Genomic DNA, 20,505 nt, shown 5'->3' with positions numbered 1-20,505 from the left:
TCAATTGCTTTATTGCTCCTGTCAGGCGAATAGGTGACAAATGTGAACACGGTGAATCAAATGTATACCATTAACAATATTGAGTCAGGACGTTTTGCAGAACTGCATGTATAGGAATAAAGTCTTATTTTTGCGTCATTCTCCAAATCAGCTCTTGACTGCGAGGGAGGACTTGAACACCCATCCAGCCATGCCATCCAGCCATGCCATCCAGCCATGCCATCCAGCCATGCCATCCAGCCATGCCATCCAGCCATGCCATCCAGCCATGCCATCCAGCCATGCCATCCAGCCATGCCATCCAGCCATGCCATCCAGCCATGCCATCCAGCCATGCCATCCAGCCATGCCATCCAGCCATGCCATCCATGCCTGCCATCCATGCCTGCCATCCGTCCATCCAGCCAGCCAGCCAGCCTGTCAGCCAGCCAGCCAGCCAGGCTGGCTGACAGGCTGGCCTCTTTTTCAGCCGCGCCTGAAAGAGCTGATTTCCAGTGACAGGCGCTTGACGTGCATGGGACAGAGTGGCTGCAGGTAGCCTAAGTGGGTGTGAAAAATGAAAGAAGGCTGGCAGATGGCTGATGGGACAGACAGACAGACATACAGACGGACGGACGGACGGACGGGCAGACAGACAGCTGGCACCTACTGTCCAGGTTCATAGGACACACAGACATGCTGTATATCTTGCTAAGTTCAGCTTATGGCTTGGAATAGGAGACAGGGAGGGGCTGTTCTGTGCTGTAAAGTTGTCTGGAGTGTTGAAAAGGACAGATCTATATCTGTTACGCACAATAATAATGCCTTTGTGTCACCACAGAGACACAAATGGACCCTGTTGCATTGAACACCTCCAAAAAGATCAGTGAGTAGTTGTACTTTGGTTCCGCTGCTTTTATTTGAGTGTTTTGACGGCTGAGTTGAATTTGTCAACTTTGAGATATGGGCCATTGTTCAGCCATTTTTCTATGGACAAAATGTATTATTATTATTATTATTAGGATTCTGACAGTTCAGTCCAGGCATTTTATTTGATCAGTTAGTAGAGTAGCAAGCAAATATGGAGCCACTTTGTTTAAAGTTCATTCAACAAGTAGGTCGTAGGTATGTCAGGCAGGGGCTTCCGCTCCTCTGCTACACTCACACACACACAAACCTGTCTTACTGGCAGCGCAAGCAAGTTTTGTATTGAGGCAGTTGACTCATACTTTAGTCAATGTTTTCAATGTCTGCTCTAGAAACATGACCTACAGTGATTCTCAATGTAAATGGTGCAATTTGAAGCGATTGCATAGTCATTGAGGTCAAGTGCAGGGATTGTGTGGCTATGTTTTCATTTGAAGTCAAATAAGATGCTAGAGTGTTTACAAAAATGATCAACAATGTGCAATACTTTTGATTCAAGTCCACTCGTGTCCACTCGGCGCTCAAACATAATGAAGTCCACAAACCAGATGTGCAGGCGCTGAAACATTCGCAAGTAGAAAGAAGAGCACTGGAGTTATTTGATGACTGTAAAACATTTGTTTTTTCTAAACAATTGTGCATGCTAAACCAGTTCAACTGTTACGATCGCATCGAGTTGGCCAGGGTAGCGGAGTCCATGATGGTGATATATCGAGGCCGGAACAAATCAACGCATTTGTAATATGTGTTTTGGCTTAACGGTGACAGGATTTTTTTTTTTTTTCATCATCATGTGTTGTGTCCCTCACATCTCAAAAATCTTTTTTTTTTTTTTTTGTACTTTGCCTAATATCGGGTTGTAATTGGCTGAGATCATTGGCAGTCTCGTAGCGATTTTAGAAGGCTTTGGAAGATTCCGGTTTTCATGATGGTCACATACTCGTCCAGGCTCTTGGTCAAGCGAGGGTTTAACGTGCGTTCCTCACCGCCAGTAGACACCGTCTGACCTGGAAAGTCAGCGATCGGTGGTCAGTGCGCGCTGAAGTGACATGCAAACATTGCGGGGACGGCCCACCGAAGCAGTCATGAGCCGGGTAGATGAGGCACTGGGTCGGATCTTCTGGTGAACGGAAGTGTACAGCCGTTCAGAGCAACCTGATCACGCAGAAGCAATTGAACAACTCAACACTGCTCTCTTGTGTCTGTATGCAAGTACTACAACAACAAAGGCTCCAGCGAGTAGAGCCATCAAAGTGAAAGCGAAATGACTAATATTTCAAAAAGGGCAGCATGACTGTCATACTTTGATATTAATAATCACTGTGCTCTACTTTTAAATGCATTTTTTTATTCCCAGTATGTGGTGTTAAATATGAGGAATCATTTCTCGTGGCCAGTACTGCTAAAAGCCAATCCCTCCTTCCTTCCTTCACTCGCTAAAGTCTTGCAGGCATTCTATTGCCCGTCTTCAAACCTCTGTCTAACTACTGCCCCCCAGCGGATTGGCCTAGCCACTACCACTAAAGTACTGGACGTATTGCAAAGTGGTGACAATGAAGGTGTCAAGGGGGGAAATTGTGATTGCTTCCTACCGTGACGCCATCAATCAGCCACACACCTATGCAGAGTGGAGAGTATTTAGAAGAAAAAAAAAATAAAAAAAAATCAAGGACACATAAACACATTGGAATGTGTTAACATTCTGTAGGCCTCAGCTAATGTGTACTTCTTCCTTTTGATCACTGGGTGTCAGTCTAAGGAGGAGGAATTGCTCCAGAACAAAGAAATGGGCCAATAACAGAATGCTTTTCATTTCTAAAAGTAGCGGCTTGACTTTATATCATATATATACATATATATTATCTAATATATTGTCTAATCCCCGGAAGGTTTGTTTCTTTGTTTGCATGAATGCTGAGCAGACTTTTTCAATTGAAAATGGGAATATTAAGAAGACATTTGACGCTTCCAAATTCGGACATATTTTTCAGAATCATTTTGTTCATTTATCACACCTCATGACAAATATGAGAATGGAAGCCCGTTTTCACACAGGCTCATCTCTCGCAAGGGGAAATCTGACACCCTATTTCCACCAGTTACATAAACGTCAAACCAGGAGGAGGAGGAAAAAAAAAAGAAAAAAAAAAAAGCAATGCTTCACTGTAGCTTCATGGATATCCAGGTGGGGTTACATATTTCCTTGCTATGAATATAAACCATAGGATAAAACTCGACCTACCTCGTCCGCTTTATTATCGTACATATTTTAAACACTAACAACACAATAAAAGCACAAGTTCCACAGGAGTTTGAATTATTAGGAGGATCCAAGTAAACGAAAAATGGAAATGATACTATTTGAAATAATGACTTTTCTTATACCTCTAAAGCATTATTATTATTATTATTATTGCAGCAGCAATTCAAAGAGATATTGTCTCTATGCGAGTCGACAAAGGTTTCATCACATTGTCGTGACATAACATCGATTTAAGTTGGGTATCAGCACTTTATTTCAGCGACACTTGGCGCAATGGAGTTCTTCCTCGCAGTCCCATCCTGTTTTTGACTCCCCGAATTCCTCTTGCATAATCTCCGAGCGTGCCAAGTAGGACAGCCAGCCAGCCGGCCGGCCGGCCGACCTCCCTGGCCCACTTCAGCACACATGCTAACAATTATCTTTGTGAGTGCGTGCGTGCTTCATTCTCCTCCGTGTATGTGCTAGAATACATTTTGGGAGAATTTGGTGAATACGCTTCTACTGTGCTCATTTAACTAACCTTTAAACTGACACGTGCAATCTAAAAAGAAGAAAAAGTGTTTCTGCCTGTGAATATTCACATTGGTCCTGATAAGACATCAAACACGACGCTTTTTTGCTCAGCCAAAATGAAGTGCATGGGAATACTAAATTAGCCCAACCAATTTCAAATGTTTAGCATTATGGAGGGAGGGAGAAGGCGGGAGCCGCTGCTTTGTGTGGGTGCAAACTAAGCACAAGACTATTGAGTTAAGTCTAAAAGAGTTGCAAATAAATGATGAGTGCAGTGCCACAGCTGTCTCCGTGCGCTTTGCGTGTTGTTGGGCCGCGAGCGAGCGCCATTGGAGAAGCATCTCATAAGCACCTGCACAATACTATTTGGACTTCCGCATTTGTGTTTTCCAAATCTGCATGAATGTTGAGCATATTATTTTCAAAGATGCTTGTTATCCCCATTCAAAAGTCCCTTGCTCCCCTGCGGTCTGCAGAATGAAACAAGTGCGAAGCCGTCACATGGATTGATTGCACTTGGCTGTCAAGTCTGATCGAGGCTGGCTGATAAAAGCTCAAAAGCGGTCTTGAAAGAACCAGTTAGTGAAGTGATCCAATTGGATTAGAGCTGAGTTGCTGTAGCAATCTTTCGACCGCCCGCTCCATAGTGGCAGCCAGTAGTTTGACTGCATAGGAAGCAGTGTGGCTGCAATGTCCAAATCAATGGCGTCCTTTCATTACAGCGTGCAACATTCTGCCTCTCTCTTTCTCTGCCTGCCTGCCTGCCTGCCTGGGTGCGCGCATGCATGTGGGTTAGGGATGATTTGGCGAGTTCACAATGGCCCAAAGCTCCCCCAAGCCGCTGCCTGCCAAGGACATGATGACCGGAGCAAGCATGTTTTTCCAACTCATCTGTACAAAAGCTATTTTGGTTGGATGCTCAAAATTGCGCAAGCCTCCGCCTCCCACCCAATTACCAAAGTGACTTGCAGAAGACCAGTGAGCAGTTTATCTCTCGTCTGTGACGTCAACTTGTCTGTCCTCTTTTTAACCAGTTCTTTGGGCCAACTTGAAAAAAGGCCTCGGTCCTTCGAACAACCCGAGTCTTGCTCTTGCGCAATGGTGATTAGTCAGGTTGATAACCTTCAACAAAGAACACATTGCATTCGTTGAAGTTAGGTTGAGTAAGTTCAGCAATTGCATACATACACAATAGTAGGAAAATATGAAGACTACAAATTGATTGAGCCACTCCAAGTTAAGACAAACACAGCTGAAAGCAAACATTTCAAACAAGCTGAGCATGAGGCAAGCCATGCTTCCAAGTCCAGTTCCTACCAGTTGCGTGTGATCAGGAGTCTCTTTGGCTTTCCTTTTGCTTTTCTGCTGCTCTGTAGGCAATATGGCCGGCCGTCCGTCCGTCCCTGGCATCTGACAGGAAGTTTGATGCGGCTCTGTTTTTCCTCTGCCTCCTGCAGGTCTGGAGGGGGACTAGCAGACCTTTTCTTGGGTGATCAGACGTACAGAATTGGAGAAGCAGAATCCTGAGGATTTTGTTTCATTTGTATGGCCTTTGAAGGTCAGCTGCAGGTCAACTCGAAATGCAAGCTTAATTAGGTGATGTAGCTGCGGAGAAAGAGTAGCTTCCAGCCAGCCATCTTTTTCAAGTTTAGCGTTTTGTATCTCCTTGCACTATTAATTGAACCATTTCATTTTGCCATGGTTTGCGGGGAAAGAGGATTGCTTGAACTTTTGTACAGTAGTATTGACTTTAGCAGTCGATATCCCGTTTTTTTGCTGACTCCCCCCCCCCCCCAAATCCTGGCCGAAACTTATATAAGGTTCAAAGGAGAAAAAAAAAAAAAAAGCCTTTGGCGGGGGGCGGCACTCTGAGCTCTGCCTTGCTGCAGACCACAGCAGCCACATCCCACTCCAGCCGTCTTCTCCAACAATATATCATTTTCAGCAGGCTACTTTTTTTTCTCTCGTTCTTGTTCCCCCTAAAAGGAGGAGAGAAAGACGTGGGAGCCTGCAAGTGAAAAAAACAACAATGAGAAACAGATGTGTTCACTCTTGTAACACCACTCTTCATGGTGGGGATGAGTGAAATCTGTTTTTTGGGAGCTGGGGCTATCCAACTTCTGTCCTTCCATACTGGCATCTAACACGAAAGCAACCATGAGCTCATCTCAGGAGAGTGGACATTTCGAGAGAGAGCCACTCGGAACCCAAAAATGCGCACAAGAGTTTCAAAGTGGGAGTGTTTCTCGGAGAGGTGTCGGGTTGCCACGTTGAGTTAATGACTCTTCTGTTTGATTGCGAAATCCTTGTGAAAAACTTGGGCCCCCAAGTGGGAGGGAAAGGGGTGGCCTAACTGTGCACCGCAAGGCTATAAAAGGGGAGCTCCCACGCAGGCTGAGCGTGGACATGCTGCTGCTACAGCATTGAGCCTCCAAACACCACCACCATCTCTTGCCTGCTCCTTTTTCCACCATCTTCTCCATTTTTCTACTCAACCATGGGAGTTGCCTACAGTGTTGGCGAGTAAGTGAAGAGGGGACAGGATTCTCAATACTTACTTGCATGGGATGCTGGCACCGGAGGGAGCAGCAATCAGGGAGCGTCAACCAAGGAGCTCCTGATTTTACTCTGCACGCCCGCCTATTTTGCAATGACTAATTAATACTTGAGATGTTGAAGGGGCCCGCTCTCTCTCTCTTTTTCGTCTTCTTCTTTCTCTCTCTCTCTCTCTCTCTTTCATCTTCTTCTTCTTCCTGAACTGTGCATGCCTGGACAGATAGAGTGGCAGTTTTCATTCGACAGGTTGAGGCAATACCGGTGGGAGTCAAACGTGCATTTGAAGATGCACATGGCTAAATGGATTGAGCGGTCACAACAATTGAGTGGTTGTTTTGATGCCTTTGCTAATAAGCCCTTTGATGCGTGTAGGGTTGACCACCTCTACACCTTCTTTGTACAATGGTCACCAGATATGTGCACCAACAAGAGCAATGCGAAGAAGCCCCCCCACTTTGACAACAGGTGTCATGTGGGAAAGAAGGGGCCTTCAAGTCAACAGCTCAGCAATCCCGCAGCAACAAATTGGGCGGTAAGTCTTATTACAGCTTACACATATTATTAGGATCTATCTAATCACGACTTTTTGCTCGCTTATGCGGCCACTGCCGGAGTGGCGAGTGAGCCTCTCTTTAGAAGGACATCCTTTCTCTGACTACCTAGCAAGCATCATAGACAAAGTGCACAGCCCCTTCCTTGCCGCTTTACGGCAAAAAGAAACTGCGGTGGCTAGCTAGAGAAGGGCGAAACCAACGAGGGAGGGAGGGAGGGAAGGCACATGCTTTTTCCTCATCATGACAGTCAGCAGCACACGCGTGGTGAGCAGAGCAACGACAAAGAAATCAGGAGCTCTGAAGCTGTTGGCGGACAATGGCGTCAAGCTCTTTTACTTTGCCCTATGTTCAGGTACAGGACTAGCATTGCTTGTCTTTTGGATCAATACTCTTCAGAAAAGGGATGGATGTCTTTGTACGGATTTGACCATAAGTCTTAATGGCTTACAACGGCTGACTGCTTGCTGTGTTGTATGTTTGAAGGAGTGCTACATTTGTGCCTTTTCCAGATCATCACGGGAAAAGACACAAAGCGCCGTTTGAGTCTGTGCAGTTGGGACTCTGAAACAGAAGAACCCGAGTACCAGGGCAAAGTTCATAACGTTCTACCTGTCCTGAGTGATTATAGCGAGCTTCTGGATGACAGACACCTGATCAGTGTAAGCGTCGCTCGCCCCAAGTAAGTATCGGCTCCCATTCTTTTTGACTGGTGGCTAATGGGCCCGTTTGCTCACAGCTTGCATCGCACATGCCAGATCGAACTCAAGGCTACGGGTGGCAACTGGTCTACAGCACTGCTGTCCATGGGAGCAGCCTCAAGACGCTCTACAGAAATATGGCAGGCTTGGACAGTCCCGTGCTGCTGGTTGTCAAAGATATGCAGAGAAAGGTCGGTCGCTCGGTCGGTCGGTCGGTCGGTCGCTCGGTCAGTCGCTCGGTCGCTCGGTCGCTCGGTCGGTCGGTCGCTCGCTCGCTTTTGATTGTTGGCGCGCAGCCTCTATCGTCAACACGTCACAATCTGATATCTGACCTTCAGGTTTTTGGAGCCTTTTCATCCGATCCGTTTCGAGTAAGCAAATACTGCTATGGAACTGGAGAAACCTTTCTCTTCACCTTCAACCCTGACTTCCAGGTACAAAGTCTTTGTTTCATTTTAGACGAATGAATTGCCTTTCATTGTTTTGCTCTTCATTCAGGCTTATAAGTGGAGCGGCGAGAACTCCTACTTTGTAAGTGGCAACATGGAGTCCCTTCATCTCGGAGGTGGAGGGTACGTTGGCGTTACCTATAAAAAGAAAGATCTTTCTGACAAGGCCTAAGCAGATGACCTTTATTTCCTCGGACGTATAGGGGAGAATTTGGGCTCTGGATAGACGCAGATCTGTACCGAGGCTCCAGTTTTTCCTGTCCCACATTCCACAACGCTCCGCTCTCCACGCAGACGGACTTCATCATCCAAGACCTGGAGGTCTGGACAGTACGGAACTGAACATTTGAAAAATAGCCCGAACCAATTTGAAAGATGAGCGTGCACGCACGTACGCACGCTTTCACCGGCCCACGTTTGTTTGCGGGCGCCGTTAGCTAAGCGTGCTTCTATTACCGGTCGGTCAGGCTGGTTACTGTGATGATGATGAAAAGATTGGGAGAACTGTTGCCTTAAACTACTCCCTGCCGTCCGCCCGCCCGCCCGCCCGTCCGTCCGTCCGTCCGTCCGTCCGAAGCCTACGTAAGCTAAGCTACAAGCCTTAAGCCTTCCCTTCCTTGGCCGAGAACCCCCGTCGGTCCGTGTTGGGTAAGAAACTTTGTGGAATCAAAGCCCCTTTGGGATGAAATGAGCGATACTGTACTTTATGATGAACAGGCATGTTAAACACTGTACATGAACCACGACACCCGTTCAAAGCAAACGGTACAACCGCTTTGACCGCGACCATGTGACAAAGTGGTTTGTTTTTACGACACACTGAGTGTCATTTGAATATGAGTAGGCCTAGAAGGTCAGAAGAAATCAATCAATAAATGTTCTTAATATAATATCTGGGATGCGTGCCATCTGAATTGGGACGCTCAACAGTCGGTGGTCACGTTTGACTTTTCATTGGGTGAAAGGTTGGCAAAACATGTCTGCGGATGATCTCTTTGCATTTCAGCAATTCTAAAAAAACGCGACCAAACGTCAGGCAACGCCTTCCACTTTTCTCAACGTTCTTTTTTGAAGTGCCTGGTGGTGCTGGCACTGCCAGTGTTTCATTTGTCAAAGCAATGTCTTTACTGCTGACAGACACTGAATAAACTAGCAGATGAGCGAGCGAGCGAGCGAGCGAGCACATTTTTGTATGGATTGAACTCATATGACCATGATTGTTATGAAAGATACAAGTATCACATCAACACGTACTGTATAGCGTGTCGCTCAAAGCTTTGGATTTCTGAGGTCTGGACTTCATTGGCAGCTGGCACTCCCTTGGTTTGTCACCATTCTACTTTCCCTGAAGACAAAAGAAAATACAAATATCGTTTGTGAAATAGAAATATTTCAACAAAAAAAAAAAAACAGGGGAATAATGAGTCAATGTCTTTTGCCCCATTGATTGTCATTCAAAGCTTGACGTGTCGTAAGGACAGGTAGGATGCGACATTTCGCTGCCCGAACTTCCGACTGATGGTTAGGTCTCCATAAATCTATAGATCTACCTGTCCACTTCACACATGCCTGTGGCCGCACTCTTGGCACTGCGCCCGCCCGTCCGCCTCTGCACCACTTGATGGATCAAGCACGGCTCAAGTTCACTCCGTCGTCATCTCTACATCCATTTGTCAGTTGAATGTCGGCTGGCCGACCGGCCGACCGACCGGCCGACCGACCGACCCACCGACCGACCCACCGGCCGCCTTCCTTCATTCAAAAGGCTTGTAGTTTGCACCCTCTGGCGGTGGCGCCGGTGTATTGAAATCCGATCCGATTTCGACTATCGATATGCTTCCCCTTGAGTTTAGCAGTTGGACGATCTCTGGGATCTTCTCTTTTGGTCTTATGTGACGCTCAAAGATGGAGGGGGGCAATGTTAACTTGACACAACCTGTGCAGGATGTTTCCAAGACCGAAGGATATGACAAAAAATGTATTTTTTGCAAGATTGTTCATCATGAAATGGACACGGAACTTCTTCATTGTGTGAGACTATTTGAATATACTTAGGCTCTAATAGTCGTACGTACTGTACTCGCTAGCTAAACATGTCGATCTCGTCGAATCACATTCCGTCCCTCCCTCCATCCATCCCTCCCTCCCTCCCTCTACATAGTCATTCCTATTCCCCCTCTCCCTTTATTCAACGGTTTGGTTCCAAACAATGTCTGCCTCGATTCTGCCCTTATTTAAGAACTGCCTTTCATTTACGAGAAGGCACATTGTGGCCGGCCGTCTTGTTTCCATACGGTTGATTGTTTGTTTGTGCTGCAACACGTACGTTAAGCGAACTTGTTGACTTCAGGATGAGGACATCTCGTGTTTCCGAGACATCAAGCCTGGAGCCCCGCACCATTACCTGGTTGTCCCGACCAAGCATGTCGGAAACTGTAAATCACTCGGCAAACAACACGTGCCCCTGGGTAAAGCCACATTTCGTGAAAGAAGTTTGAATGACCAGTTGCCTGATAACAAATCATTGTGACAGTAAAACAGATGATGGAGATAGGGAAGGAAGTCCTGCGGAAAAACAACGTGACTGATATTAGTGATGTCAGGTAAGCAACATAAACGCATCCGATCCAATCCGGTACATTTTAGAATGCTTGGAGCTTCAAAATCTATACAGGGGAAACACTATTAAAACGGCAGAGTAGGAAACGTTTCATTACACAACTTGTGCTCTCTCTCTCTCTCTCTCTCTCTCTCTCTCTCACACACACTCATGGAAGCAGTTTGGGATGTCTTGTGGCCTCACTAGTTGCCTAGCTAATTGCCACAAAACGATTCTCTTTTCAAGCCAGGCGTGAGAAAAACGAAAAGAAAATGGTGCAAATGAGACAATGTGACATCATCATATTTGCGTGTGGCCCAAACTCAGAGTTGGTTTGTGGTTCTCAATGAAATGTCCCTTTGCCTGTAGATTTGGCTTCCATTGGCCCCCATTCTGTTCAGTGGCACATCTCCACCTTCACGTGCTGGCTCCCGCCAGCCAGATGAGCTTCATGTCGCGCTTGTTCTACAGACTCAATTCGTACTGGTTCATTACGGTAAGCCGTGCGACTTGTTGAACATTTAAGGATGCGTGCTTGTTTAAGTGCTTCTCTGGGTACGCAACATTTCCCTTCCAGACTCTATCAATTGCTCTGGATTATTGTTACGAAATAGCACCTTTGCAAACATTTCAATGGTTTTCAGGTCGAGCAACTGATCGAGCTTCTCAACTCTAAAGAAGAAAGCAGCTGAAAAATGAACCGTCCCACTTTGTGTCCATGTCCGTGTTGAAATTGAGACAACTGATGAGACACTATGCATCTTCTGTATTTGTCCCCTCCCCAAATAAGCTAAGTTGAAGTGATACCAACTCAGGATTTTAGACCACCCTTAAAATCTTTGAGTTGTTTTGCAAAAAGAAACCCAGATCCGCACTTTATCATGACATACAGGATCAAGCAAATGACCATGACAACCTCAGCTGTTTGACATGCTGGGTGGGTATTTTGTAACATTGGAAACCAGAGTTGGGGAATCAAGTCGCATCTGCATCAACTATTTAGAAGGCGCCTTTTGTGTGGAAACAAGGAAGTCACTTCAAGTTAAGTATGGTATATTAACGCTTACAAGCAAATTGTCTTGTTCGCGTTCACATGGGAAACTTGATTACATTCTCTATCTGTAAGTTAGTGATGTGGTGATTAATTGTATTAGACGTTGCCCAGCATAAATGAGTATTCCAGGGAACACAAAACTCTTTTCAAAATATCGATCGATTGATTGATTTGTTATCTGCGGTGGAGTCGTGAAATTAGAAAATGACTCTTGCACTTGCATTGGAATATCTCATTTCTATAGCATAAGAGTGGACCAAGTTTGTGGCATATTATTATAGCACGCCATCGAAAAGACTAAGTCCGAAAAGAAATGTCAATTTCAGCGGTGTCGCCTACTCATTTAGGTTGAGCGCCGCATGTTAATGGAATGAAATTGCGAAGGAATTGTAAAATGGATGCACTTTAAGAGGCCTTCATATATTCTGAATAAACACTGTATTAAACTGTATTTCACTGGTCATTCATTACTTTACAATCAGCCCCCACAATCACCAAACAGACTGTCATTTGTTTCTTCTGTATACGTACGTAGGTATGGCGCCAAAGTTGCTATGCTTGCATTTGCCATCAACTCCATTTGTTTTGATGAGAACAGACAGACAGACAGACAGACAGACAGACAGACATTATGAAAAGGACACTTTTGCATCATTATCTCACACCATTCATTTCAGCCAAGTGATGACAATAAGTGTTGACTTCCAAACCAAAGCAAAGCATGCTCCTTGACCCCCGTTATGGTCACTGCAACAAAGTTATCACAACGTGGTCATCCTTCCCTTGCCACAGCATCTCCCCCTCAAAGTCAACCAGCTTCTGCTTGCGGGCTCGAAGAAGAATCCCCACCAGTTTGTTGGAGATGGTCACATAATGCTCAAACAGCTTGCCAAATTCTACTGAGATGCCATGGTTGCGGCCCTGCACCCCAATGTCTTTGATCACCTCGCACAACTCCCGGACCTCTCTGCTGACGTGCGTACGGGCGTCCTCCCCACGTTGTGCCGTCAGCGAGCCTCGCAGGGGTCTCCCGTAGTCATCGTGACCTCTGTGGGAGACCACTGCCACGGGCCTGGCGTCATGACTGAAGGGGTTGTGCTTCTGGTGTTCCTGGTGTTTCTCAGACCACTTCTGCCAATTGTCCTTCAAGCCTTTGACGGACACCATGCGCTCGGCGGCTTTGTCGTCCGTAAGGTGACCGGGAGAATCGTTTCCATCCATGACGGTGCTCGTCAATTTCCACCAATTGCTTTATTGGAAAAGAAGTGATGACGTTAAAGATAGGGTTTGCACTCTTCCTCATTATTTGAACAATGAAGCGGTTGACAAAACCCAACGTGTCGTAGGTAGAAGTAGTCAACGTGATGAAACTTACATCTCAAACTGTAAGCATCCTCTTCTCTTGAGCCGAAGGGCACGAGTTGCTGAGCAGCCAAGGAACTTTGCACACACTATTGTACAGTATTGCTGTGCAATGCAAAGCAGAAGCCGGGCGATAGACGTTCCTTTCAACCAATGAGTGCTTTGAGATGACCCAACTAGCCAATCATAGCGGAGAGAAGGCGGGACAGACGGGAAAGAGCCGCTCAAGCAGATTACAACCTGGAATGAACTCGTCGGTGTTATTGTTTGACTTTTTCAAGTAGAAAACTTTTGACCCACGTCAAATGAAATCCCTATACACTCATTTGAATACAATGCAATATACAACTAATATGCTAGCTGTTGTATATTTACGTGTGGCATGCAGAGTGGAGAAAAAAAACCAATCGACTCGGTGGGTCCTCTCCTCTCCTCTGCCCAGCTTTGTTTCCAGTCGGGCGTATTTTGAGTGACAACAAACATGGCAGCCCCCGGTCGACGTGCATGCCTTCCATACTTATTTCATCTTGCTCAAGACAACTTGGACTTCAGGTTACCGGTAAATTGCTATAAACTGACATGAAGTGCGTCCTGCTGTTTCGATAAGAATGCATCTTTTATCTAGAACCTTTTAGCGGAGCTACAGACTGTAGTCGTGTGTTTGCTGTCTTGTGCAATCGGTGCGAAGCCCTCGTTTTGGTTCTTGAAGTGTGTCAACTTTTGCCTACTGTGGGACGGACTTTGTGTATCTGAATACTAAAACAATAACCTAGGTAGGTTGACTGAATATAATGTCTCCAGGAAATCGAGGCTCTGCTGGCTCTCAGAGGAAAACGTTTCAGTCCTTGGAAAAACTTTAAGGAAAAGGTATCCGTAACAACAGATTTTCTAACAAGGATGGGTGAGAGTGCAAATGATTCCATTTGCAGTTAAATATCAAGTTAGCATCATTTGAACTCTTTCCAAGTGTCCTTTCTGGTGTCTGGAGGATTTGAGCGAAGATGACGTCCGCTGTGTCATGGCTCGATCTGTTTGCGCAAAGTACGGTTTTTTTCTTCTTGCATTGCTGTGTGCGCTTACACCGATTACAACGTTTTCACCGTTTGCCATTCCTGAGCTATCTATTCTCTGATGTGTTGTGCGTACGTACATGGAGGTCTGCGTTTGAGCTGTGGGGCCATGGAAGAAACCACAATGAGCTCAGAACATCCTTACTGAACTACCCAGTAGAAAAGATGGTGAGTGACACACACGTTTTGCTGTGTGTTAAATCCACTTTACGCTTCGCCTAAAACGTTCCTTTTCCGCTTTACCGTTGCAGTTGCCATTCTTGCGTAAGGACTCAACATACCGAATAAACGTTTACACCTTCAACAAAACCCTGGATTTCACCGAGCGAGTGAAACGAATCGATGTGAGTGTGAATAAGAATGTGCATTGAAATCAAACGACTTGCATTTCAATCAACTTGTGCAAGATAGCAGCAGCAGCAGCAACAACAACACAAATACAAGAACAGTGCAGACGCACGCGGTCATAGACAGTCAGTCGGTGGTGTGGCGTTAAAGATCATTTTGGTCTGATCCCCTCAGAGGTGTGGATGGGCATCTTTTAGTTTTGCTTTGCTGTTTTATGACACTGACAAAAGTCCACGTCTTGCGTCTTCTCTCTACAGGCAATGGATTACCTTCCATTTGAGGGTCTTGTTAGTCTAAAGAACCCTCAGCATGTCTTCTGCTTGCTGGAAGATTACGGCACTGACCCAAACAACATCCCTCAGCATCCATATTCCGTTTACTTTGGCCGCTGGGTGAGAATCTGGAGCAACGTGCCAAAATAATGTTCATCCGCGGCACTTATTACTGACGAGGCTCCCGTCCCACAGATTGCGGATGGCCAGCGTGAATTGATTCGTTCTCACAGTGTGAAAAAGCGACACTTCATTGGAAACACCAGCATGGATGCGGGTCTCTCCTTCATCATGGCCAACCACGCCAAGGTCAAAGAGCACGATCTGGTCTTTGACCCATTTGTCGGCACCGGTGAGTTTGTGAGCGACTGTGTTTCTCTCGCGCAGTGGCGAAAAATGCCAAGGTTCCAGTTTGGAATGAAATTGTGCTCTTGTGCTTTGTTCAAGGAAGCCTTTTGGTTGCTTGTTCCCATTTTGGAGCCTATGTGTGTGGATCCGATATCGATTACAACACTATCCATGGCAAAGGTAATCATGCTTTTATGAGCAGACTGAATTTAGGATCTCGTTCAACTGCATCCGTCAGCCAGCATGATCTGATTTTGTATATTTTTTGGGCGCCAGGAAGGTCGAGTCGCAAAGACCAGAAGTGGCGAGGGCCGGACGAGAACATCCGAGCCAACCTACGACAGTACGGAAGCGAGAAATTGTACGTGGATGTGATGGTGTCCGATGCCTCCAAGCCCGTGTGGAGGGAAAACGCTCTCTTCGATGCCATCATTACGGATCGTACGTTCAGCCTTTTCAAGTATCCGTAGCTGTAGCGGGTACAAATCATTTTCACTTTTTTTTTTTGTGTCACATGTTTGTCTGGTGCGGTCAGCTCCGTACGGTATACGCGAGTCCACAAGGCGAACAGGCTCCCAGAGGGAAAGCGCCAAAGCTGTGGAGTGCGTGTAAGTCTGTTTGGTCGTCGAGCAGCAGAAGGTGGAGGAAACGATACATGCCTAATATTTTCTTCATTCTAGCTACGCTGAGTCGCACGTGCCTGTTTCCCAGTCCTACCACATGAGTCAAATATTAGCTGACATGCTAAACTTCTCCGCACATCGCCTGGTCATGGGAGGGAGGCTGGTCTACTGGCTGCCTGTTTATAGGCCAGAGTGAGTAAACAGGATTCTTCTTCATCAATAGATGAACTATTTTGTATAGTGAGCGTTGAACCATTGTTAACGGCCGCAGTCATGGTGATGTCTCCGAGACTGGCGGTGAGAAATGACAAATGAAATGCGTTCCTGCAAGTCTTGCATTTCACTCAGTCCAGCGCTCAACTTTCCCTGTGATTGACGACGTACGTACGTACGTAGAGGTGATCCGTACGTACGTAGAGGTGATCCGTACGTACGTAGAGGTGATCCGTACGTACGTAGAGGTGATCCTCCGCCATTCACTGTGAGGTCATGCAATTACCTACCACGAGGGGGCGTCTTTTGACCAAAAAACAGCATTGCCAACGACTACACGTTGACGTGTTTGCAGATACTGCGAGGAGATGGTTCCCCTCCATCCGTGTCTGCGTCTCATTAGCAACTGCGAACAGATCCTTTCAAGCCACACATCTCGTCGCCTAATCACCATGGAGAAAGTCCGAGAACCAGAGGTACGATATCAAATGGGGTGTGTCCTTTTGTTCCTGGCTTCAGGCAACCTACGTCCGTATATCACCTTTGTGTGTCTTTCCAAAGGAGCTGAACAGCCTGGCTCATGTGTCGGACTCTTGCTTCAGCGCCTACCAGGGACACAACGCCTTCCGAGAGAAGTACTTCAGTGGACTCAACAAGAGGCTTAGCAAAGAGAACAAATCCGATTGAATTGTTCAAACTCAGTAAGGCTGATATTGACTGTTGGCGGGATCCGACCCAAAAGAAACATAAGCCAAGCCGTTCAGTTTACCTGCTTTGATTGACACCATTCCAGACATATCGGATATGAACGTTACACAGAGAGGTGTTTTAGCAGTATGCCACAGAAGTAAACGTGTTGTTCAATGAATATGACACGTGCAAGTCGTCTGTGTGTGTGTGTGTGTGTGTGTGTCTACACCGTGGTGTCCCTCCCATTTAGCCGTTGATGCCTGTAATGTGTCTGTCCACTGTTTTTGCAGAATTTTCTCTTGATTGTTTTATTTCATGGCCTGCATTTGTGGTTCAATAAAACATGTTTCAATACTTTTTGCAAAACATGCTGTTCTTTATGAGCCATTTTGGTCCTTTTGCTTTATTTTTGGATTGCTGTAATATTCTTCACATCTTCCCCAACAGAAGTCCAAGCGCAAGGCACACTGTGTCCTCACCGACAGTGTGTTTATCTGTCCGCCTCGGCCAGCAAGCGACTACAGAGTCACTTCATTAGGCCAAAAACTTTCTTCATTTTGGATTGTTGTTCACGGCGTTTGTTTGGAAATTCCAGATGTGAGGAGGGCAAAGGTTTGGGGGTTGCCACAGATTGGAGCGGCTGATGGAAATCTGAAGCGACACCGGCGTCAAGATGATGTCCGGCCGACCAATGCTCCATTGGTGGAGGCTTTGATCAGCCCTGCTCTGCTCTGCTCTGCTCTGCTTTGCGTTTGATTGCTGTTATTGCTTGCTGTTCAAGGTATTCTGAGAACTCTTTTTGAGTCTTGATTCCGTTGAAGGGAAACGATCGGAACGTGAATCGCAAGTGCCACTAGATGTCAGCGTTGAGCGAAAGGAAGCCTTCAAGCGATTTTGTATATGCATGCTGTCTGTCCGTGGTCCAGGCTGCAGAGCATTCAGAGCATTTGTAATCAGTGCTGTGCCGCTTGTAAACAAACAGTTGAGAGGCCCCGCTTTTGAAGTGATAGAGAGAGCTGCACTAGAGCCAGAGCAGAGCAGAGCAGAGCACAGCAGAGTAGAGCAGAGCAGAGCAGAGCAGAGGCACAGCAGAGCAGAGCAGAGCAGAGCAGAGTACGCAACATCCTCTCTCGCAAAGAAGGTTGTTAGCCCGGAAGAGAAGAGAAGGGTTAGGGTTACTGAACGTCCTGTCAGCCAACTTCCTTTTCTTTCTTTCTTTCTTTCTTTCATCTGGTCAGTGCTTTCTTTCCCTCAATGGCCAATTGTGACTCTTATGTCGGCATGCGTGCGTGCGTGCGTGCGTGTTATGGCAGGAAGCTCCTACAGCCAGCACTCATGCTTTTGTTTAAATAAGCCCATACATTTTCCATCCACTGGCTTTCGTGTTTGCTACTGTCAGGAGAAAGAAAGCGTGCTCAATTTGCATGCGTAGCGGCGCATGGTGCATGTGCTCACTGCTCATTACTCAGCGCTGTTCTTTATCAAACGAAATCATGAAGCCCAACTATGACGACAAAATGGCAAATAGTGGCAATGGAATCGTAAGCGACCAATGTCTGTAGTTTGGCCACCAGATTTCAAACACAAATGAGAAGATTGACGGCATTTCTTTCAGTTGACTTTTAGCCTGAGAACAGGCGTAAACTCTGTATAGGGCAAATATGTACACCCTTGTCCAGCTTTTAATATCAGACATAATGTGTTGACTTTCAGCTTGTGCAATCGCAGCCAATGTTGTGGGAAGTGAGAGAGCGCGTCTACCGTTCTTGCCGCCAAGCACTCTCATGGCTGTTTGGCTGACAGGAATGTGTCATCCATGAGGGTTTGTGTATCGCATGACGTTTGTACTTTGCCCGTATGTATGGCTACGGGCTTCAAGTGGCTCCCGGTTACTAATGCTGGCCGGCAAGCAGGCTGGCCGTCCGTCCGTCCGTCCGTCCGTCCGTCCGTCCGTCCGTCCGTCCGTCCGTCCGTCCTCCCACCCACCCACCCACCCATCCATCCGTCCGTCCGTCCGTCCGTCCGTCCGTCCGTCCGTCCGTCCGTCCTCCCACCCACCCACCCACCCATCCATCCGTCCGTCCGTCCGTCCGTCCGTCCGTCCGTCCGTCCGTCCGTCCTCCCTCCCTCCCACCCACCGACCCATCCACCCACCCACCCACCCACCCATCCATCCATCCATCCATCCATCCATCCATCCATCCATCCATCCATCCATCCATCCATCCATCCATCCATCCATCCATCCATCCATCCATCCATCCATCCATCCATCCATCCATCCATCCATCCATCCATCCATCCATCCATCCACTCAGGATGATGTTTCAAAACTTGGAATGACATTTTCACCATCTAAAAGGCACAGGAAACATTTCTTGGCACGTGATGAAGAGATTGCTCTCGTGTGCTGGGAGCGCCTTCCTTTTGCCTTTTAATGAGACACTTTGCACCTCGTCACAACTTTTGCAGACACAATGGACTCCTGGAGGCTTGCCAAACTGTAGCAAGGCTTAGTTTGAACGGCAGGTGGCTGGCTGGCGGTGGCTCGGGCTTGGGTAGGTGTTTTCACAATAGCAACACCCGCTCAGAATTCATGCATACCATTGTGTGCATCTATCGGGAAAAAGAAAATCACACCGTCTAACAATCCAGTAAATGTAAAGCTTTTTTCAAATGCACTTTTCACGAGTCATAAGCATTGTTAATGATGATGACGGCAAACACATTGGGTTCTGTCTCTCATTTGTTTTGGGGCTTTCATTGGCTCGCTCATATAGAAATAAGTCAGCATCATCGTCTGATCCGTGGACATAAATTGGAAATGACACGCACTAATGGGAGGAGCTCTGGCAAAAAAAAAATCCACCCTGAAGTCAGATTTGATTGCTCTGCTTCAGTAAAATAAACAGAACAATTTACATTTAGATGACTCATTAAAAAAAAGAAAAAACATCAAAAGGGAGATTTTGTGTTGATAAAGGAAAAGCTCGCCTACCTGTCATCTGTGCATCAACTTTTTGTCAAGTACTTCCAAAAGTCATTCAGAATCAAAAGCAATAGCAAAAGTACTCTTTCATCATCTAATAAAACAACTCTCTGATTAGCTGACAGACAGACAGACACAAGGTGCTGCTGCTAAAGGCGATGAGGAATGTTTCAAGGCATGGACGGACGGACGGACGCAAGGAAGATAGCGGGCACTTTTTCAAGCCGCGAGCAGAAGCAAAAAGCAAAGAGCTAATACGCAACATCATTTCAAAAAACAATTTGAATTTCGCTACATTTGCTGGCCAGCTGCGTCAAAAGACCAGCATGTCAAGGATTCGATTCAAGCGCTCACGTACGAGCACGATCGCACCTTTTCCACGCACGCACACGCACGCGCACACGCGCACACACAGCCACACACACGGCTCATCTTTCTCAAATTGGAGGCAAGCCCAACGTTGACGTAGGTGGGGCAGTGGTATGGCGTAGCTGTGACTAAGCCGCAAATGATTTGCATGGCACGATGTGTCAAATAGGTGTTCCCCTCTCTCGACGCTTCCTTGAGGCCCCAAAGAGGTCATGACCGAAGACCGGGGCACTTCCGTCAGTCGCTCTGCCGAGAACCCAAAATCTATGGTCCCTCCAGGACCCTGAAAACTTCCGGAAGAGGCCGCACAATTTCAAGCAAATCAAAACGCTTCTATGAACCATGCTAGGGAAATGCTTCAACCCCTATCAACTCTTTTAAGATGAATTACAACACGGATTGTGAGCCATGACCTCTCGCACTGACATCTTCTCAGATGTTTTTGTCTATCTTTTCAAAAGAGTGAAGCTTGTCGGATTCTGTTCTCGACCTTGCCTTGCCTTGCCTTGCCTTGCCTTGCCTTGCCTTGCCTTGCCTTGCCTTGCCTTGCCTTGCCTTGCCTTGCCTTGCCTTGCCTTGCCTTGCCTTGCCCTGCCCTGCCTTGCCTTGCCCATCTTGCACTGTTGCAA

General features: G+C 46.7%; 4 protein-coding genes and 1 long non-coding RNA gene across 9 annotated transcripts; 3 read left to right on the top strand and 2 right to left on the bottom strand.

Annotated features, from left to right (window-relative positions):
• Positions 1 to 1,012: 1,012 nt before the first annotated feature.
• Positions 1,013 to 9,701, bottom strand: LOC125975002 (uncharacterized). 2 transcript variants are annotated; one of them, XR_007483806.2, is made up of 5 exons: positions 9,490 to 9,701; positions 9,194 to 9,284; positions 5,000 to 5,690; positions 1,982 to 4,804; positions 1,013 to 1,913 (listed from the first exon to the last, which is right to left on the bottom strand). It is a non-coding gene; the product is annotated as an uncharacterized lncRNA (long non-coding RNA). The 2 variants fall into 2 exon arrangements; XR_011087356.1 differs by having other exon boundaries at positions 1,013 to 4,804.
• On the top strand, positions 6,041 to 9,104 carry LOC125974995 (nuclear receptor coactivator 7). Of its 2 annotated transcripts, none has more exons than XM_049730016.2 (7): positions 6,041 to 6,205; positions 6,611 to 6,770; positions 7,302 to 7,451; positions 7,529 to 7,681; positions 7,829 to 7,924; positions 7,989 to 8,062; positions 8,143 to 9,104. In XM_049730016.2, exons 1-7 carry the CDS (start codon positions 6,180 to 6,182, stop codon positions 8,279 to 8,281), a joined length of 798 nt encoding a protein of 265 aa, XP_049585973.1. In that variant the 5' UTR covers positions 6,041 to 6,179; the 3' UTR covers positions 8,282 to 9,104. The 2 variants fall into 2 exon arrangements, with proteins under 2 accessions (XP_049585973.1, XP_049585974.1); XM_049730017.2 differs by having other exon boundaries at positions 6,075 to 6,205; positions 6,652 to 6,770.
• A 105-nt stretch (positions 9,702 to 9,806) lies between the features above and the next one.
• On the top strand, positions 9,807 to 12,043 carry hint3 (histidine triad nucleotide binding protein 3). The gene is made up of 5 exons (XM_049730026.1): positions 9,807 to 9,970; positions 10,290 to 10,407; positions 10,473 to 10,542; positions 10,908 to 11,034; positions 11,183 to 12,043. Exons 1-5 carry the CDS (start codon positions 9,845 to 9,847, stop codon positions 11,228 to 11,230), a joined length of 489 nt encoding a protein of 162 aa, XP_049585983.1. The 5' UTR covers positions 9,807 to 9,844; the 3' UTR covers positions 11,231 to 12,043.
• On the bottom strand, positions 12,012 to 13,437 carry si:dkey-29b11.3 (actin-binding Rho-activating protein-like). Of its 2 annotated transcripts, XM_049730015.2 has the most exons (3): positions 13,330 to 13,437; positions 12,968 to 13,194; positions 12,012 to 12,841 (listed from the first exon to the last, which is right to left on the bottom strand). In XM_049730015.2, the coding sequence occupies exons 1-3, from the start codon at positions 13,435 to 13,437 to the stop codon at positions 12,337 to 12,339; spliced, it is 840 nt and encodes a 279-aa protein (XP_049585972.1). In that variant the 3' UTR covers positions 12,012 to 12,336. The 2 variants fall into 2 exon arrangements, with proteins under 2 accessions (XP_049585972.1, XP_068507914.1); XM_068651813.1 differs by lacking the exon at positions 13,330 to 13,437 and having other exon boundaries at positions 12,968 to 13,113.
• Positions 13,375 to 16,872, top strand: trmt11 (tRNA methyltransferase 11 homolog). 2 transcript variants are annotated; one of them, XM_049730006.1, is made up of 13 exons: positions 13,375 to 13,513; positions 13,756 to 13,821; positions 13,922 to 13,995; positions 14,111 to 14,192; positions 14,276 to 14,368; positions 14,630 to 14,764; positions 14,840 to 14,996; positions 15,092 to 15,172; positions 15,269 to 15,433; positions 15,528 to 15,600; positions 15,673 to 15,807; positions 16,184 to 16,304; positions 16,390 to 16,872. In XM_049730006.1, the coding sequence occupies exons 1-13, from the start codon at positions 13,436 to 13,438 to the stop codon at positions 16,513 to 16,515; spliced, it is 1,386 nt and encodes a 461-aa protein (XP_049585963.1). In that variant the 5' UTR covers positions 13,375 to 13,435; the 3' UTR covers positions 16,516 to 16,872. The 2 variants fall into 2 exon arrangements, with proteins under 2 accessions (XP_049585963.1, XP_049585964.1); XM_049730007.2 differs by lacking the exons at positions 13,375 to 13,513; positions 13,756 to 13,821; positions 13,922 to 13,995; positions 14,111 to 14,192; positions 14,276 to 14,368 and adding an exon at positions 14,436 to 14,548.
• Positions 16,873 to 20,505: the final 3,633 nt, after the last annotated feature.

This window comes from Syngnathus scovelli, chromosome 9, assembly GCF_024217435.2.
Source record: "Syngnathus scovelli strain Florida chromosome 9, RoL_Ssco_1.2, whole genome shotgun sequence".
Classification (NCBI taxonomy): domain Eukaryota; kingdom Metazoa; phylum Chordata; class Actinopteri; order Syngnathiformes; family Syngnathidae; genus Syngnathus; species Syngnathus scovelli.
This window is presented reverse-complemented; position numbering and strand designations above follow the sequence as displayed.

Coding starts and splice junctions, on each gene's coding strand:
- LOC125974995 (XM_049730016.2), top strand. CDS start 6,180: ATGGGAGTTGCCTACAGTGTTGGCGA. Junction 7,682..7,828: donor TCAAAGATATGCAGAGAAAG/GTCGGTCGCTCG, acceptor TCTGACCTTCAG/GTTTTTGGAGCCTTTTCATC. Junction 8,063..8,142: donor CTTCATCTCGGAGGTGGAGG/GTACGTTGGCGT, acceptor TCGGACGTATAG/GGGAGAATTTGGGCTCTGGA.
- hint3 (XM_049730026.1), top strand. CDS start 9,845: ATGGAGGGGGGCAATGTTAACTTGACACAACCTGTGCAGGATGTTTCC. Junction 10,543..10,907: donor ACTGATATTAGTGATGTCAG/GTAAGCAACATA, acceptor CTTTGCCTGTAG/ATTTGGCTTCCATTGGCCCC. Junction 11,035..11,182: donor ATTCGTACTGGTTCATTACG/GTAAGCCGTGCG, acceptor AATGGTTTTCAG/GTCGAGCAACTGATCGAGCT.
- trmt11 (XM_049730006.1), top strand. CDS start 13,436: ATGGCAGCCCCCGGTCGACGTGCATGCCTTCCATACTTATTTCATCTT. Junction 13,996..14,110: donor GCTCGATCTGTTTGCGCAAA/GTACGGTTTTTT, acceptor ACGTACATGGAG/GTCTGCGTTTGAGCTGTGGG. Junction 15,434..15,527: donor CGATGCCATCATTACGGATC/GTACGTTCAGCC, acceptor TGGTGCGGTCAG/CTCCGTACGGTATACGCGAG.
- si:dkey-29b11.3 (XM_049730015.2), bottom strand. CDS start 13,437: ATGTTTGTTGTCACTCAAAATACGCCCGACTGGAAACAAAGCTGGGCA. Junction 13,195..13,329: donor CTCCACTCTGCATGCCACAC/GTAAATATACAA, acceptor AGTTCATTCCAG/GTTGTAATCTGCTTGAGCGG. Junction 12,842..12,967: donor GGATGCTTACAGTTTGAGAT/GTAAGTTTCATC, acceptor TTTCCAATAAAG/CAATTGGTGGAAATTGACGA.